Raw genomic sequence first — 17,500 nt, 5'->3', positions numbered from 1 at the left:
TGCCAGCTGGGCTAAGCAAAATGAAAAAGCAACTTAGTATTTTTAACTGATCATTGCTATTTCAGTTTGCTTTTGTCTAGAGTCTACAAGATCTCTGCTTCACTTTCCCTCTGGTGTGGCTGTGCAGATGTATTTATAATCTCGGAAACTCTTCCCACACAAGCATACTCTTTAGCTAAAGGATACTAATAAAGATTTCAAGTTCAGTTAAATCTATTGTACTTTCACCCCCGCTAATACTAATTTACCTAGACAGCACATCTGATGGAAGAGGAAGGTTAGCTGCCTTCCCAAAGGCTGCAGAACAAGCACAGTTCATCTCTGTGTTTTGGGCAGAACAGATGACAGCACCTACAGCTCTCCAAATCTTATCTCCAGCCCCACACATTCTCACCTCATCAGATCAAACAAGATCAGAAAAACACAAGTTTGTAGCCTTCAAATAGGACATGTCATCAATACAGAGGGTTTGGCAAAAGCTGCAAAAGACCCACATGTCCTGACTCTCATCACCATGTTCAGACTACCTTGTTCTTACTGCATGAGATAAGGTGTCATCTGTTCAGTGGTTAACTGCTTTTTCCCTCTTCCTCCATCCTTCTGCCTGAGGACCCAGGAGCTCTTACACATCCCACAGTGGGAACAGAATCAGGAAGAAATTAAGAGGCTGCATGCACTCATCAGACTGTTTCTTGGAGAGCAGAAAGGCATGTGTACAAGCCTAGGTCAAGTAACCAGCTTTTTAAAGCTTACTAAAAGAGGTTCCTATTTGGCTGCAAAAAAAAATGCTGCAATCCCGTTCTCTGAGGCATCACAATGAATTATGTGCACTGTTTCACAGAGATATCACTTTTGGGCCTACTGATGCAAAATTTCACATGACTTCTAACTGACAAGAAATACCAGCTCCACAGATGAAAAACAGAAGCACAAAGCATCAGACAGTGCATCCTGCCAGAAAATCCTGGTGAGTAAACTACGAGGGAGCACAGGCATTGGGTTCCACAGGAATGGCCCTTGAACAGGAACAGTATTCAGGCTGAGTTCTTTAGCCCTGCTGAGAGGCAGAAAATGTCACCTCCAGCTTGGGGCTAGCACAGGGTTGCTACGCCATCCTTGAGATCTGAGCTAGTATTTTGGCTGATTATCACAGTGCAGTGTGGATCCCTGGCACCAGCTCAAGGTGAGAGCATGCTTCATGGCATGGTGTACAAACACAACTAAAACTGCAAGCACAAAAAAGAGGTAAGTCAACTGATATTTTTCATCTGGTAAATTATCTTTTTAATGATCTTTTCCCTTCAAGATAGAAAACAATATTCTTTAATGTTCCAAGATGGCTTAGGATTTATTCCAGTAATGGACACACAGTTAAACACTGCTAACTCAAGCTTAAAAAGTCAGCTCTGGATAGATCCAAATCCAAGTTGTGGCTTTGAGGGGAAAGAGAATAATAACTACTGGATTCTCATCTAACTGGTACTTTGTCAGTATCACAGATTTCCAGAAACCTTGCCTATAATTACAATCAAAAGTAAGATCAAATCCACAGCCTCATCTTCTTGCCTATTTTTTTGCCTTGAGATGAGGGAGGACAAGAAGCAGAAAATCTATGCAAAGGCACACATAAGTAGGGAAGAGACGTTTCCATATGCCTTCCCTGTCCTGACCCTCTACAGCCCTCCCATCAGCACACTTCACTTCTTTTCCCTCCTTCTTCCTCCCGTGGACTCGGAATACAGATGAGCAATTTCTGTCACAGCAGCAGCCACAGAGATGCCATGCAGTACACAAACAATTATTTGGGGTTTGGTCAGAAGCTAACCTGTGCACACAAAGTCAGACACACGCATGAGCTGAGCACAAAGAGCTCTGCTTCCTCCACTCCCAAAGCTTTAACCAAACATAAAAAAATCCAGCTTCAACTGTATCTTAAAAAAAATATTAAACACACACACACAAAGTCAGTCGACCTTAGCTGATAGATTTTTTCCTTGCCCTCTTACATTCTCCCAGATTAACCTCTAAAGCTTTAGCCAGCCTAAGCCAGGTTGCTAATTATATTTTACACATCATAGATGTCTGTATAATAAAGAACAAAGAAACAGAGTACTATAAATACATGCAGGTCTTCTGCAAGCTGTGGTGACAACACTGCTCCTTCCCAGTCTGTTTCCCCTTTTCCTTCAGCTCTTTTTCCAGAAGGGACTGAAATATAAACAAGCCATTAAACATGTTCTGGGGGTCACAGTTCATGTCCTTTTCTTCTCATACTTTGACTTACACAACTGAAAGGTTTCAGTCAACTGGAGCTGCTCTTCCTGCAAGGAATAGAGCATGATGATTTGAGTTGTTTTGCTTCTTCACCTCCTTTTAAAAAGCCAAGACCACAGAAATACTACACAATGCTTGAAAAAAAATTATTAATAGAAAGAGATGCAACGCAGTACTAAATCAGTTATTCATTCACACCACTGCTTTGTCCACAAGTGCCTTCCAAGTCATAGGATTGAGGTCAAACCAGCAATCCTTCTTAGATTTCCCAGAGAGAAAAAAATGGAAAAAATTAAGAGAAGTGGCTGGAAAAAGGCAAATTAGTCAGGCTTCAAAACAATTCAGTTACAAAGCTTATCTGGCTCATCATTTTTTCCTCCAGGAACTATGATCAATCTAAACAAATAAAGGTCCAGCCAGAAAATGTGATCTGTATTTATTTTATGTGCACATTCACTACAGCATTAAGTTTGCCTTAAAACAAGTCACACTTTGTCTTCTAACAATGCCTAGGATATCCAAAACATCCTGGCTGATATGGACCTAGAGATTTAACCTCAGGTCTCACTACAATGGCTGGAATTATAAAACTAAATCTACCAGTCAGTTAGGGGGAAACAAAGAACAAATCTCAACCAGATTAAAATAAATCCCCTCAAAAAATCCAAGTAAACAAAATACACAAGAAACCACAACACCAAAGCCCACTCACAAGCAAAAGGAGGGATCACCAAATCACCAAAGCCCACTCACAAATTAGGGCTCTCAAGGACACGGTAAAAACATGGTGGGGTTTTTGCTGCCTTTTTTTCCCCAATGGATAACAGAGAGCTAATTTAGTAGCTTCACTGGCAACACCTGAAGAATTAAATGCTCCCCATCTACACTGACAATAAATCCCAAGTAGATTAGATTATTTTCCCACTTCACTGTAACAGCATCAATTCTGACCCATACTGGTGTCAGAATCTGTCCCTAAATAGAAACAGGTGCTTGCTGTATGACTAGTTTTCACAGTAACATTTGTAAACCCTGGTTGTGATAAATTTCAAATGCACTAGGACTGCCATCATCAGATGGCACAGCTTTTTACTCTCATTTTTACTGTCCACATTTCACCACATTTTAAAAAGGAACAGGTTACATAAAGCAGGTTTGTATGAATTAAGAAGCTCAAAAAATAGGTGTGAACACGCACCTGGCCAGCATACAAAACTGAACATTTAAATTTTCATTTAAATAACACGCCAAAAATGTCTGCAGTCAGAACCCCAAACACATTACTTCATTTTTGCTGTGTTGCTCCCTGTCTTGCCTCCACTGCCAAAGAAAAACTTATAAAACCACATACCACCACCATCCCAAAAAAAGCCCCAAACCAAACACCAAAAAAAAAAAAATACCTTAAATCCCCAGCTGTTTGTGATGCAATTTGCCCCACTAGCAAATTCTGCAAGTCAATCTGCTGCAAAGCATCTGTGCAGAAGAGAGCTCTGGGATTCTCAGGAATGCAGCAAAACAAGTAAGTGAAAAGTGTAAAGCTAAATTAATTCAGGAAGGGAGGAAAATGGAGATAAGTGGCAGCACTTACCCCACACTACTGCAAAATCCTGGAAGCTTCTCACACCAGGGATCCTGCCAGCTCAGGAGAAATCTGCAGTACACTAGCAGTTTGAGTGGCTTCTATGATAATGTTAAAGCCTTACATTTCCCAGTGCTCTCAATGAATGCACTGACTTTGCCTTTGGATGAAAATCAGAACACAAAACTTCAGTGCTAACTACCATCAGAAAACTAACGCAAAACTGACAGTGCCACACTGGAAAAACCTGAATATTGTAAACATTAGGACTATTTTCACAAGCTTTCTCTATACACAGCTTTGTTTTCTTAGCACTGAAGCTCAAATACATTATTTACAATAACAACAAAACCACCCATAAGAAAAGCTCTAATGAGCCGCTTCAGAATCATGAGAATGCTCTGTGGACACAAAATATTTTAGAACTCAGAAGAAAATGTCATACAGTTTGCATCAGAGCCTGTATCTGTTCCCCTAAAGGCTTTCAGTGCTTTGTTTTGTTTCTTAAATGTGACAGGAAAAACAAGATACACAGCATTGTAGAAAAACTTAGGCCTCTACAACATTTAACGCTATGTGAAGTCCTGTCATCTTCTCTGAATGGGAAAGGTTACCAGTGAGTCTACATCCATAAAAACGTTAAAAAAAAAAACAAAAAAAAAAACAAAAAAAAAACACTGTTTATAAGGTAGTGATCTTCCCAAGTGGAACACAGATGAAGGTGTATCTGAGTTCAGCATTTAGAGTATCATTCATCGTGTTTCATTAAACAAAACCGAAATCAAATTCATAACGAAAAACAAATGAGCAGGGTAAACAGTATAAGCCCAGAACTGGAATTTTTCACAGGGCAACTGTTAGTTGCTGTAACAGAATTCAGCTCCTTGCAGAAAAGCTTGCACATGTTCATTTACGTACTTCTGTGTATTCAGGGCAATAAAGTGATACTACAGCAATCTGTACTGCAGCACAAACTTTTAGTGGGTATCCATCTTAGACTGCAGCTCATAGCCCTGAATTATGCACTTCAGTTTTCTTACCTATGCAAGAGGAAGGCTAATTATATCTGATTGTAATCTTCAACTGCCATCTGTCTGGGAGGAAAGCTGCCTACATTAGTCACTACAGCATGCTGAGAAAGCTTATATGCTTTTCTCAGTGCTACACAGAGACACCCATTTAAAAGACTTTCAGACCTCAATCCTCACTGAAGGTTAAACATAAACCCCTTCCCCCCCAACACTGACGTACTGCTTCCTTTTTACCTTTTTTTTTTTTTTTTTCCTTAATTAATTGAAAAGGACAGTCATGCCTAAAACTTAGGGGAATCAAAGGTGCCTGTCACCCCACCGATGCATCCTCCCTGCCGGTCTCACAGCCCTCCTGCTGGAGGCTGCTAACATTCCTAGAAGCCCAGATGAGAGTAAGGAGGTACAAGGGCAGCCAGGCAGGAAACTGAGGGCAGGCTGAAGACACACAGTCTCAGCTACAGCAGTGGCTTCACACAGTACCTTCTCCTGCATATCACAGCTCCCTCTGCCAGTTTGTTTTGTTCCTTTACAATCCAAGTCTGGATTTGCTGTAGGTGAAACGGAGCGTCTGGTTTTGCTGTTCAGTTCTGTTTCACCAGTCCTTAAATGCTACAACAAAACAAAGAGGAGTTTCTTCAGGACCACAGTATCTTTAAACAGATTAACTATCCTCCCCTACCTGATCTTCTCTGAGCACTGGATATGCTCAGGCCTGCATGGCAAGAGAGTAGGAGTCCGATCAAACAGGGCTCACCCCCCTGTGAGCAATAGATTTTGTGGCACAGATCTGCTCTCCCATAACCAAACTGACCCATGCTGCACCAGTGATATAACACAAAGTCTAAAATTTCCTTCAGCATGAAACCTGAAGTCCTCTAGAGCAACATACACTGCACCTGCTGTGCTGCCTACTGGCATCTTTTCTTGCTACCCTGACCGTGCCAAATGCAGCTCAGCCTCCAGCACCACCATGTCCTTTCAGACTGCTATCCATGCCATAGACAACGCAGAACTCCATTAGAGCATGAAATGCTATACAGCAAAAGGCTTTTTGTTCTATTCTATCGCATGTGTTCTCAGCATGAAATGAGATTTATGCAACCATACCCTGTTTGTGTCCATGCATGCCCTTTTCTTTCCTTCCCTAAAGAACTTTTGAACCACTTGGGCTGATTTCAGCCAAATGCGAGAGATCAGGAACTTAATGTATTTGAGACCTCCTCGAGTTTTGTAAAAATAAACACCAGGCTGGGTAGAAAAAAAAAAAAAAACAAACCTCTATAATTTCATTTCACATTAAATATCAGACAGCACATACAACATAAAGACATCAAAAATATGGTTTCATTTTCCCTTGTCACACAACTGTGTGGTAGAGGTACCACAAGATCATCTAGCCACTGAAAAAAAAAAACAACAGTGCTCTAATATTGAAATGCCTTGCACAAATATGTAAGTGTCCAAATTTTCCAAAAGAACTGTATGAAGTTCAACCACTTACCAGGCAGTGTTAGCCAACTCCCACCACCCAGCTTCAAAAAGTCTCTTCAACACTAACCGGTATTTATTGTAAGTAATGTTCTCTGTGAAAACTGAAGAATGAGATATTCTATTTCACTTTACATTTCTTTCTGCAAAGCTCTGAACACTTTCTATTTAGGTCAGAAATCTTTAATACAAAATGTACCTTAGCTGGAGGCTAAGCCATCTAAGAACCAATGTCCCAAGTCAAAAACAAATTATAGTGCGCTGTTAGCACACAAGTATGAAAATAACTATTCCATTCAAATAGTTTCAACGAAAATGCATTAACAGTATTTCCTTAACACGTACTGCAAGACAAGGCAGTCACCCTTTAGAAACTACACTAATAGTATGTACACTAACCAGCATTTTAATCACCAGGCTACCCAAAACCTAGTTTACACACCTGGCCTGTGCTCCACAGCACAAGGCGAGCAATAAAAGCACAAGAAACACTTTGCTATGTCAGACCAGTGTCCATCCAGCCCAGTTCTGTTTCTAGCAGTGACAGCAGGAGATGATTACTTAGAAGCAGTATTTCATGGTCATTTTGTGTTTCATTCCCGTTGTTCACCCACACCCCCACATCTCAACTTTCTGAGAATGGAAAATTAAAACTGCCATGGGTGTCGTATTCACGTTCTCTGAAAAAATCCCTTCGCCTAGGATTTTTCTCCTGGGAACCTGAGAAGCCTCAGAAAAAGGAAAACAATTCTTATCCCATTTGCTTCTCCTGTGTTTTCCTCATGTGGAATGTGTTTGGAGATTGTTTCACTGGTTTCTGGTGTGAGCTGTTTTGACTCAAAGACCAATCAGCGCCAAGCTGCATCAGGACTCTGGAGAGAGTCTTGAGTTTTCATTATTATCTTTTTAGCATTTAGTAAGTATCCTTTCTGTATTCTTTAGTATAGTTTAGTGCAGTATTCTTTATTATAATATAATATCATAAAATAATAAATTAGCCTTCTGAGAACATGGAGTCAGATTCATCATTCCTTCCTTCCTTCATGGGGGCCCCGCAAATACAATACCATGGGTGGCTGTAAAACTGGGAGGTGGTGAGAGGGGCTTAGAGAGGTTCTAAGCTGAGACAAGTGTCACCCTGACTTATTAAATACGGCAAAGCCAGCCATAATTTAACAGTTTCCTGCAAGGAAAAACAAAACAAACAAAGAAAAAAAAATCAAACTCAGGCTTTTCACAGATACAAAATGAGAAGGCAGTAACTTGTCTACGCAAGGGGCACATAAAACTAGCTACCACATGCCAGCAAGCCTTGTGCACATTCAGCAATCTGGACAAATCCTAACTTGTTCCCATGCTTCACCAAGTGGATTTCATATTATGTCTCCATTTAATCTTGAGCAAATGTGTTCAAACAAACCTTATAGCCCATCTCACATCTACACCACCCTCTCCTGGTCTCAGTCCCACACATCAACTTCAGACTACCTGAAGCACTGCAGAGGTAGAAATGATGTTTCCACGGTGCTCAGATGCAACACTGGTGGATCATAGGAAGTAGGCAGGTTCTGGAAATTTCAAGAACCAGGAAATACCTATTTTAACTCGTAAATTATAAACAAGGTTTCCTTCACCAACAGCTCCTTGTCAGCAAACATATTCCTGTCTCTTCACTGCGGTAAAAAAAACCCACAGGATCTTCCCTTGCATTGTGCTTGGATGCCCCTGTTCTGAAATAGGTCAATTCCCCCCAAACATCAGCCTGTAGGCAAAAAACTGTCAGCACAACCCACCCTCAAAAATTACCTGCCCAGGAAGGAGCTATGTTAACCTACAAGTACATGAGAAAAAAAATAAAAAAATTATTATGGCAAAAAACACAACTTCAGTTTGTTTCTTACTCTGAGAAAGGGACTTCTCACCCCACATGTGATGCAATTTGTATTTTAAACACACACATTCTGTACTGACTATTAAATGGCCATCACATTTCCTCTGCCCACCTCTGCTAAGGCCCAGGGTAAGGCTCATGCCCTTCACACCATTCTCATTTCACTGCTGGCCTCAGGACTCCACAAAGCAGGGAAAACAAGCAGTGTCTGCCTACTTCTGCAATGCAAATGTTAGTCTGCAGATCCAGTCCAACAAAGAACTTTTCTGAGCTCGGCAGCAGATCCCTATTTTAGTGCTTCTGACCTGCACTCACAACAAGGGCTAAAACTATTCTTTTAAAAGTGAGTCAAAGAGTCTGTGGAAATCTAAGACTGCTAGCCACACACCTTACAAATAAAGTTTCTTACTGGCTAGTGGCCCAAAAGAAAGCAATACTGCAGCACAGGAAATGGAAACTTACACTGTAAATCAAGAGATATTAAGAGTTTCAGTGATTAAGAGAGACCATCATTTCACTCCTGCCTGCTCTTAAAACCAGTTCCTAGATTACTCCATTCTGGCCCTCCTAACAGAAGGGAGGATCAACTGGTTCTGTAGGTTTTCCAGCCTTCCCTTCAAAGTCAGGGCAAGTGGAGGGTATTTCATTTTTTTTTACTTTGTTCTTCCTGGCTCTCCATTTACACTAGAATGTAAAAAAAAAAACCCTGGCTCATCATATTCCAGATTTACTGCTGCTGTTGTGTCTGGGAGCAGAGGTTACTGAACAGTTCCACACAAATTTAGGGTATTATCCAGGGACACTCACAATTTGCTTACTCTGTGACAGTGCTGTAAAGGGTCTTCCTCACAAGATCCAAGGCTTCATTTTTGCCTTTGAGACCAAAGAACAACCAAGCCTGGAACACTGAAGAGCCAATCCACCTGAGCAAAATTAACTTTAAAAGGACATGGTATTTTAGAATGATAGGTACAGAACACAGCAAGAAGCACTGCTGCAGAGTATTTTACCACACTCTGTACCTGCATTTCTTCAACCCATTTTTCTAAAGGTAGCAACACTGCATGCAACCCACGCATTCCCTGCTTTTGCTTTACAGCCCACGCTAGCTAATACTGCCCATCATTTTTCAACCTCTCTGTACAAACACCACTACTGGTATCAGCGATTAATACACTAAACTGCAAAGTGACAGCTGTTGAAAAGTGTCTTATAAAGAAAACAATAGCACGCACATCCTGTTTTCCTCTAGACCTCAATGTACATCAAATCAAGAAAAGCTGAGCTTTTAGGCTCTTCTGGAAGGAGAATAAAAGAAAAATTTAAGCTTTAGGAAATTCACACAGCAAGTAATATGTCCAAGTAGCTTTATTTTCATTTCTCTTGAAGACTGTGAATAAGTACGCAAGCAACCATATGTAACACTGCAAAAGCAGAAAAAACTGGATTAAAGGGGAAGTTTAGGGGATGGTTTACTCTGCTACACAGCTTCTGGTGTTTTGAGAAAATTGATAGTAGAAAACAGACACTCTGAAAAAGGAAAAATTCTGTACATTCAGTTACCCCATAAATTAGTTACTCTGTATTACTATACTACAGCTTATCTATAAAGCTAGAAAAATTGATGAATAAACTATTCAAATGAATGACAAATTACATGTCATAAGCTTGAAAAACTAAATTCCTCCTCAAAACACAGGGCACACTTCAACTGATTTAGTTGAAAGAGTGCAAACATCTGCAGGGAAAGTTCTCTGTAAAAAAAGGTATTTCAAGAAATCTTGAGCCCATCCCTAAAATGCATTTAACCAAGGAGCCAAGGCAGAGTACCTCACATCATACACGAAGGAAAATCAACCTTTTATGCTCATAAGTAAAATAACCTTAAATGTTAATGTACCAAGACACACACAGATCCTGTGCTACAGCTAGCAAGCTGTATTGTGTATGAACGAAAAAAAAAACCACAAAACCAGGAGCCTTTCCTCAAAAGCCCTTTTAAGTCAATGGTGTAGACAACCTCACTGAGACTTATGGTGGTCTTACAAGTTTTACCTTCAGATGATCTATCTGACTGCATCCTCTTCCAGGCCAGTGTATCTAGAACAACACCCAGGAGCATATGAAACAACACCAAAAAGAAAACCACCAATCAGCCAAAACAGGTTTATGTTAACTTTTCCAAACCTGTTTTGGGGAGACAAACCAAACTTTTACCGACAGACAGCCATCACAGCATTTTCAGAAACCAACAAAGAGAACAAGCCCAAGATAGAAGCGCTAATGGCACAAATAAGCTATCACAACAGCTTCTATTCAAAAATTAAGACCTAAGGAAGAATGCAATCATCGAAAATCTTCTAAAGCTGCCTCTGCTTGTAAACTATCAGAGTCTTGAGGAGGAGGTGAGGGAGAAGCATCTCCAGCCTTCCTGCTGCAAAGGAGATCTGTCACCACTTCAGCCGCTGTATTTCCCTCTTCGGTCAGGCAACTCCCCTGCGTAATTGCTAAAACCATTATTTAACAGCACACACAGTACATATCAACATAATGTCTTATCCAACACCTTGTTCTAGCCAAAAACACTGTAACTCAAGTATCTCCCCACCTGTTTATAACTTAGAACTCAGGTATTGGTGATCTTTCTATCAGTTTTCAGGTTCTAGTCTCAACTGGACACGCCGCAGTCCCACGGACACATTCCCAACCGGCAACTGCTTCCAGAAGAGCTTTTCCTCCTACCTTTGAACAGGGAGGGATAAGGACACTGGGAGACTCATGAGCCTCGGGGGATGAGTCATATATCCCACAAGCATGAGAAGTCTGCTAAAGCCACTATGACCTTCAGGAGAGACCTGAGACTTAGACATCTTTAATTCTGCTGCCTTAATAAGAGGCAAAAGCCTAAAATTTAACTTAATGGACTGTGTCAGTTCAGCAGAGACAGATGAGCTAAAGGAGCAGGTATTGCATCGGACGGGGGAAAAAAGATAAGTAGATTTATTTAAGTGAAATAAAAACCAGAGGTACAGCTGGTGAAGTCCTACATGTGAAAGGAGAGTTATTTTACTTTCAGAAATATCAATTCTGAGACCTAGTCAGACAAGCACATTGCATGTTGATGGGTAGGAAACCCTGCTCTGTGCACATTTCCTTTTCCTTCAACACCTCTCTGGATTTAGTTCCTTCAGTTTAGGAGTGACCAGTCTAGTACCATGGCACTCTCCACAGAAATATTTTATATATACCTTTTCTCTGTAACATTTTCTTATTTTTTATCTATAACATTTCCACACAGTTCAGGTGAATTGCCAGGTTAAAATAAGTAATCTTATCTCATCACAAAGTTCAATCTTAATAGTTCTGCAATCACACTATGAGAGAATAGCTCAGTAAAACACAGATGGAGACAAAAATTGAAGAAAACTAGACAGAAAGTTTCAGCTGGGTAACAACAGGCACAATCTCACACCAGCTGCTCATCTCCCTGGAAATTTTGAGAAAGGGCAGCAGGACTGATCTCACCACTTGCTCTAAAACCAAAACACCACCCCCGCTGTCAAATAATAATGCAAATAGTTAAAAAAAAAAAAAGGCAGCGGACATGAAACTTCCAGAGTTTGCTTCTTTCCTCAAATGCAAATAATGGATTTGCATAGCTTAAGGCAGAGTCTACCCACAGAGCCATTGTTTCTTCCCCGAGGCCTTCGGGATTTCCAAGGAGCAGTTCCCTTTCGGTACCCTCGATAGACGCAATCTTTCATCCGAACCTGTCAGACCGGCAGGCATGGCAAAACGGTCAGGGATTACCCGACCCAAGCAATTCAGCAGAAGCCACGAAATCTCCCGTCTAATTTTACTTACGGGTCGCGGTCAGCTCCGCCGGGAGGCTCCCCTTGGCGGGGCTCTTCTGCCCGCATGAGCCCAGCATCGCCCAGCCCTGCTCTGCCCACCTCGGAGCACCGGGGCCCGCCGCCCCTTTATCCCCCTGTCTCCCCATCCCCCTTCCCGCACTCACCTCCCGCCGGCGCGCTCGCCCGCCCGCCGCGAATCACCGCCCGCGGGGGGCCCCGAAGCGGCTCCGCCCGCCGCCCCGGCCTACCAGCGGAGCTGCTCCGGGAGGCCGGGGGAAGGCGGGTGGCTCCCCCGCCCCGAGCCCACCAGGAGCAGCCGGGAAAAGGCGGGCGGCCCCTTCCCTTCGTCAGTGGCGCCCCCGGGAGCCGCCTACCTGTGTGCGGAGGCGCACAGCTGCCCGATGGACCCTCCCGCGCTCCCCGCTGCTCGAAGGGGGCGACACCCGGCCCCGCATGCGGACCCGAGCAGCGCCTCAGCCCGGCCTGCGCCCCGCTCCCCGGCGCCGGCGGCCCGCCTGCGGCATCAGGAGCATCCAAGAGCCGCCGGGAAAGCGGGGGGCGGCGGCACTTCGGTTTCTGTTGGGCTCATCCCCACCGGGAACCGGCTCCCGACTACACCGCCGTGGTAAGATTTTTGCCGTGAAGTTCCCAGGAATCTCTGGGAAAGGTCTGGGACGTCTCATCTCACCAGCTCTCAACACAGATTAAAATTGTGCTCTCTTCAAAGGAGGCTTGTAGGCTCCATCCCTCTGGAAATTCAATTTAATTCCTTGAGTGCTTTCACCGAGGAACACGCGGATGTACTGAAAGAACTAGCTCTGCCTTTGAATACGCGGTAATTTACACTGAATAACAATGGCAGCTGCGGCCATCAGCATTCACCTGAAGGAAATTTTAAAATTGGAAGCATGCATACAAACTGTACATGAGGTTAAAGATGGAAGCGTTCCTGTCTGAAATGACGCAAGAACATCATGGAACGGTTAAGGTTGGAAAAGACCTCCGAGATCCGTCGTGTCCAACCGTGGGACGTCTCCCGACAACCGTCTCATGTCCTGCGGCAGAGACGCCGGCAAACTCGGGAACAAGCACTTCCAGCGCATCCAGTCCTATGGGTTGAGGCACCGTCCACGAGATCCACTCAGCCTATGCAAGGGTTTACAGAGCTATGCTGGATAAACCAGGGGTATTCACTTACCGCTTGTTAACAGTGCAGCTTATTTTAAGTCATCCCAAAGAAGAGGACAGAACTCCTCGCTTCTGCTCAGGGCCGCCCAGGCTGTTGCTGCAGCCTCTGGTAGATCCAGCCCGGTTCCCACATGGTGGTGCTTACGACGGGATTCAAGATAAAGGCTTGTTCATCTGAGCCCCATCTAGTAGAGAAAACGTAGGAGGAAGCACGTTGTGTATTTACACAGAAACGTTGTTTAGCTCCAGTGTGCTGAAATTCCTCTTCCATTTATACCAAAGCCCACCAGGGGGAGGAGATACTCACATGACGACAGATGATGCAGTGCTACGTCTTCCCCTTCATAGAGTCTGTCTTTTCTGATCGACTTCCCTACGAAGCCGCAGACTTCCCTACGAAGCCGCAGACACTGCTTTTCGTCCCTCTCCTCCCCTTCCTGGGGCCGGCGGCAGGAGCCTCTCCCCCGCCCCGACAGTCCGAGAGGGGAGACTCGCAAAGCGGGGGGCAGGGAACCACCCCCAGCCTCCCGGAATTGCCATCTGTTAATAAACCAATCGTCACCGTGTGTATGTCGAGGGGGATTGCGATCCTGCAGGGATCCAGGGGCAGGATTATCCCTCCTCAAGTTTTACCCCCTGCCATGAAACGCTAGGGAAAGCCGGCAGGGGAAGAACTACACCCTGAGGAGCTGTTGCCAGGAGCAAAATGAAGCCCCACCCAACTGAGGCGGGAGTCACTGGGCTCCTGGAGAATCTCTCCGTACCTCAGCGCTCAAGCGTTTGGGGCTGGACCTTGCTATTTCAAAAGAAAGTTATTAAATAATTCTGCCTCTGATAAAGAGGATGAAAAAATGAATTTGTTTGGAATCCTGTGCTGCATTAATGCTGTGTTCTGCCCAGAGAAGTGTATCATGCTAGAAGAAATCTGAGGGGTTGTTAATCATTTGATTGTCCTCTCCTGTTTCTATCTTTATGATCCTGACCGCTTCCAGTCTGAAAGTTTTCTGTATGATGCTTCAGTGACCTCACAGTATGTTTTTAGCATTGTATCACAACAAGATGATTCCTTGATTGGAAAAGCAGCTCCTGCTTTTTGATGGCTGTCACTGGGAATAACCAGAGGTGGATTCTGTTCTCAGTAGCAGTTTTCTACAGCCTATGTGTACATATAATAAAAATAACAAATTGAAAGCTAGGAAATTCTGTCTGTTCTTCAGGGGCTATTCCAGTCTTTACCCTGTCAAGAAAATTTTCAGTGTATTCTGGGCTGGGAACCAGAGTTCAGACCTCTGTAATTTGTCTTCCCTTGAGCTGAAAATACCTTAGTACTTTTCCCCCTCTCCCAAGAGGCTCCCTTCACATCCTGCCCTTTACAAAACCAAGCTTCTTCCAAGTATATAGCTAAACTGTGTGCCTTCTAAAGTTATTTATTTAACTCTGCTATATATTTTCCCCTTAGCTGTCAGCTCTTCAGTCCTTACCCTTCAATTCACCTAGGTATCATAGGCACACAACCGATTTTAAAAAAAATCATTAAGGGTATACAACAAAGGACTCAGAATTAGGATATATTAGAAGACTGATTTTGTGACTTCATGTCAGTCCCCCTGTTCATACGTTTCAGGACCTTCTTAAATTATGTAGTCCAGTATTATTTTGTTCTGGCCTTGCTTTATTTTGTAAGGCCTTGTCTTCGTTTAGGATACAGGATGGACTTTCAGGATGTACCATATTTTTGCAGAACAAGATGTTGGGACTATTCACCACAGAAGAGTGTAGGAAACCTTGAGGAAATGGATGGTATTCCTGCCTCTGTTACAGACAGGTGAGTGTGCTGCAGCTGCAACTTTTGTGCCTAAGTTCATGGGCATGAGCTTATTTCACACTAGCTAAGGTGGGGTATCAGTACCAGTCTAGCAGGGATCTCTGGGCAGGCTGAAGGGCACAGGAAGAAGAACACAAACATGCTGTGGGCAGGACTGAGCCATGGCCCAGAGGCCAGCTCAAATTACTGGTGCACCTCTGAAGTGAGCTAGACACAAGCAGTGTTCATTCCTGTGGTGGTGCCATGTGACAACTTAGAAGTCATTTGATTTTACAGCTGACTGCAAGTTAAGTGTTTGTCAATTTTCTCAGAGTCTTGCAGGGGGCATCTAACTCGGAAGAGCTGGGTGTTCACAATTGCAGCCCAAGTCCATAGGAGATACAGTTCACTCACAGTTTTATTCCCTACTATTAAAGGCAGTGTGTGTAAGAAATACAAAGAATTGTCTCTAAGGTAGCTGAATACACCTTTATCTGGAATAAACTCCGCTATATTGGTCAAGAAATGTAATAATCTAACTTGCAGTGATGTAATTTCACTTCAGTTTCTTCTGGCAATTGTAGCTGTCCCACATCAGCAACAGAATGAAAGCTGGTGTTCTTGTTGTTATCTAAATATGTTGAGCTAAATTCAAGGATTCAAATGGCAATTTGAATAATTAATGCAGTGCAGAAAATGTTTAGTTCCTAGTTGTTTTCCAAATAATCTCTACAAGCAAGTTAGTAACTAATCTGCAACCCAGTGAATTTTTCAGCACAAAGTACAAGGAAAAGATACGGAATCACTGGATATAGTCTATTGCAAACAAATTATTTGACAACAATAAGAATCTTTCAAAATGCTTTTGAAATGGATGACTATCAGGAAGTCAAATGAATGCTCCTGCAAACATGCAATGCATGTGACCAAAAAGTCAACAGATTTGCTCTTTCAGTTGAAAATCAGCACTCCTGAGACACAAATCTCTCCCCAAACCAAAGATAAAACCCCATAAGCCTTTAAATGTAAAGCAATAACTAAAATAAATGTGAATAAAATGTAGTAATATTTTAGTTCCAGGAGAAAACATGTACCTCCTGAGCCGTTACTAAACTAAGAAAATGTTGTTGCCTCTATCCCAGCTTGCAAAGTCAGAGAAAAATAGAGAGGAAAATTACAGGAAATGGAAGGGAAAACTGTTGAACACGGGAAAATCAACACTAGAAAGAAGAAGGAATAAAGAGAAGAGAAAGTTGCAGCATCACAAAAGTGATTTCCCCATCAATCCAGTAAGAAAGATGACTGACTAATCAAGCTGCATGTAGGCAATGTACCATATCTATCATACACATCTGGTCTTAGAACTAAAATGCAACAGAACTATCACCCTTCATAATTACTTTGGGAGATAATGCATTTATAGAAAGACAGATTGTCACAAAATCCTTGTGGGTCCCTTCCAACTCAGAATATTCTGTGATTCTGGGATCCCTTCTCCACTCATCTTCTGGCTTTACTGCCTACCATCACAGTCTGATCCTAATCTTTATGTCAAGCCATGAGAACTACCCTGAGTTCCATGCATGCCCACATCTTTCCTACTGAGCTCCAAAACCTGTCTCAGCACTACTCTGTTTTGTACAGGTTCTCAGGTTCTCTCAGTTCCCTTGCCTTGGTGCTCGGCGCTGCCCCCAGTTGCTCTTCACTGCACTTACAGCTCCAGTTGAAGTAAGCACCAGTCCTTACATAGCTTTAGTCATCAGTCTGTGGTTGCATGATGTTTCTTCCAGAGACACTTTGCCAGGAGACAACTTGCTGAAACCTGTCCCACAAGCTTTAAAAAATCTGGTTAGTGGTTGTAGCACACCTCATCAGAACCCACAGTGTTTGTCATGAGTTCACAGTGTACAACCCCCACCTGGTTTGAGGTCACTTTTTCAAGACCTGGTCAACCAAAGAACCAAAGTCACAGCTGTGACGGCTTTCTCAGTCCCCAGGGCCTGCCTCTGCTGGGAACTGCAGAGGGCTTTCCCTGCCCCGGGCTGTGCAGTGCTCCTCTACTCAATCTGGGAGACAGGACACCAGCAAACAAAACATGATGGCAGGAAATGTCATGGAGGTAACCCAGGTAGGCTGAGACAGTTTCCCTTTATTTTTACCCCAGTAAAATGCAATCTGGGGTGGTGAGCACATTAGGAAGTGCTATTTGCCAACCAAAGTGAAGCCTTTAATGCATGTGTTTCTGCATGAGCATCTACAAACCCATAAAGAAATACATTATCTAATAGGCACTAGGCATTCTTGTGGTTCATTAGGCATATGCAGAGGAACAAATAGGTCAAAGCACACCCACTGAAGAGCATTGCAAACAAAACAATGGAAAGGAAA

The 17,500-nt window shown here is 43.0% G+C and overlaps 1 protein-coding gene across 9 annotated transcripts in view; it reads right to left on the bottom strand.

Annotated features, from left to right (window-relative positions):
• Positions 1-13,982, bottom strand: part of ST3GAL6 (ST3 beta-galactoside alpha-2,3-sialyltransferase 6) — a 40,641-nt gene extending 26,659 nt beyond the window's left edge. For 2 of the 9 annotated variants that reach the window (XM_041410987.1, XM_041410992.1), the window contains exons 1-2: positions 13,319-13,982; positions 12,495-13,229 (exon numbers count right to left, since the gene is read on the bottom strand). Coding sequence is in view for 2 of the 9 variants with exons in the window: in XM_041410984.1 (XP_041266918.1) it covers positions 12,131-12,197 (67 nt within the window). In the remaining 7 variants the exon portion in view is untranslated. Of the gene's footprint in view, positions 1-5,367; positions 5,497-12,130; positions 12,249-12,284; positions 12,321-12,494; positions 13,230-13,318 lie in introns of those variants that run through there. The other 7 variants (XM_041410986.1, XM_041410991.1, XM_041410985.1 and 4 more) reach the window with 5 other exon arrangements.
• Positions 13,983-17,500: the final 3,518 nt, after the last annotated feature.

This window comes from Onychostruthus taczanowskii, unplaced genomic scaffold, assembly GCF_017590055.1.
Source record: "Onychostruthus taczanowskii isolate IOZ18803 unplaced genomic scaffold, ASM1759005v1 scaffold34, whole genome shotgun sequence".
Classification (NCBI taxonomy): domain Eukaryota; kingdom Metazoa; phylum Chordata; class Aves; order Passeriformes; family Passeridae; genus Onychostruthus; species Onychostruthus taczanowskii.
Note: the sequence above shows the minus strand (reverse complement) of the source record. Positions and strands in the feature narration are given on the sequence as shown.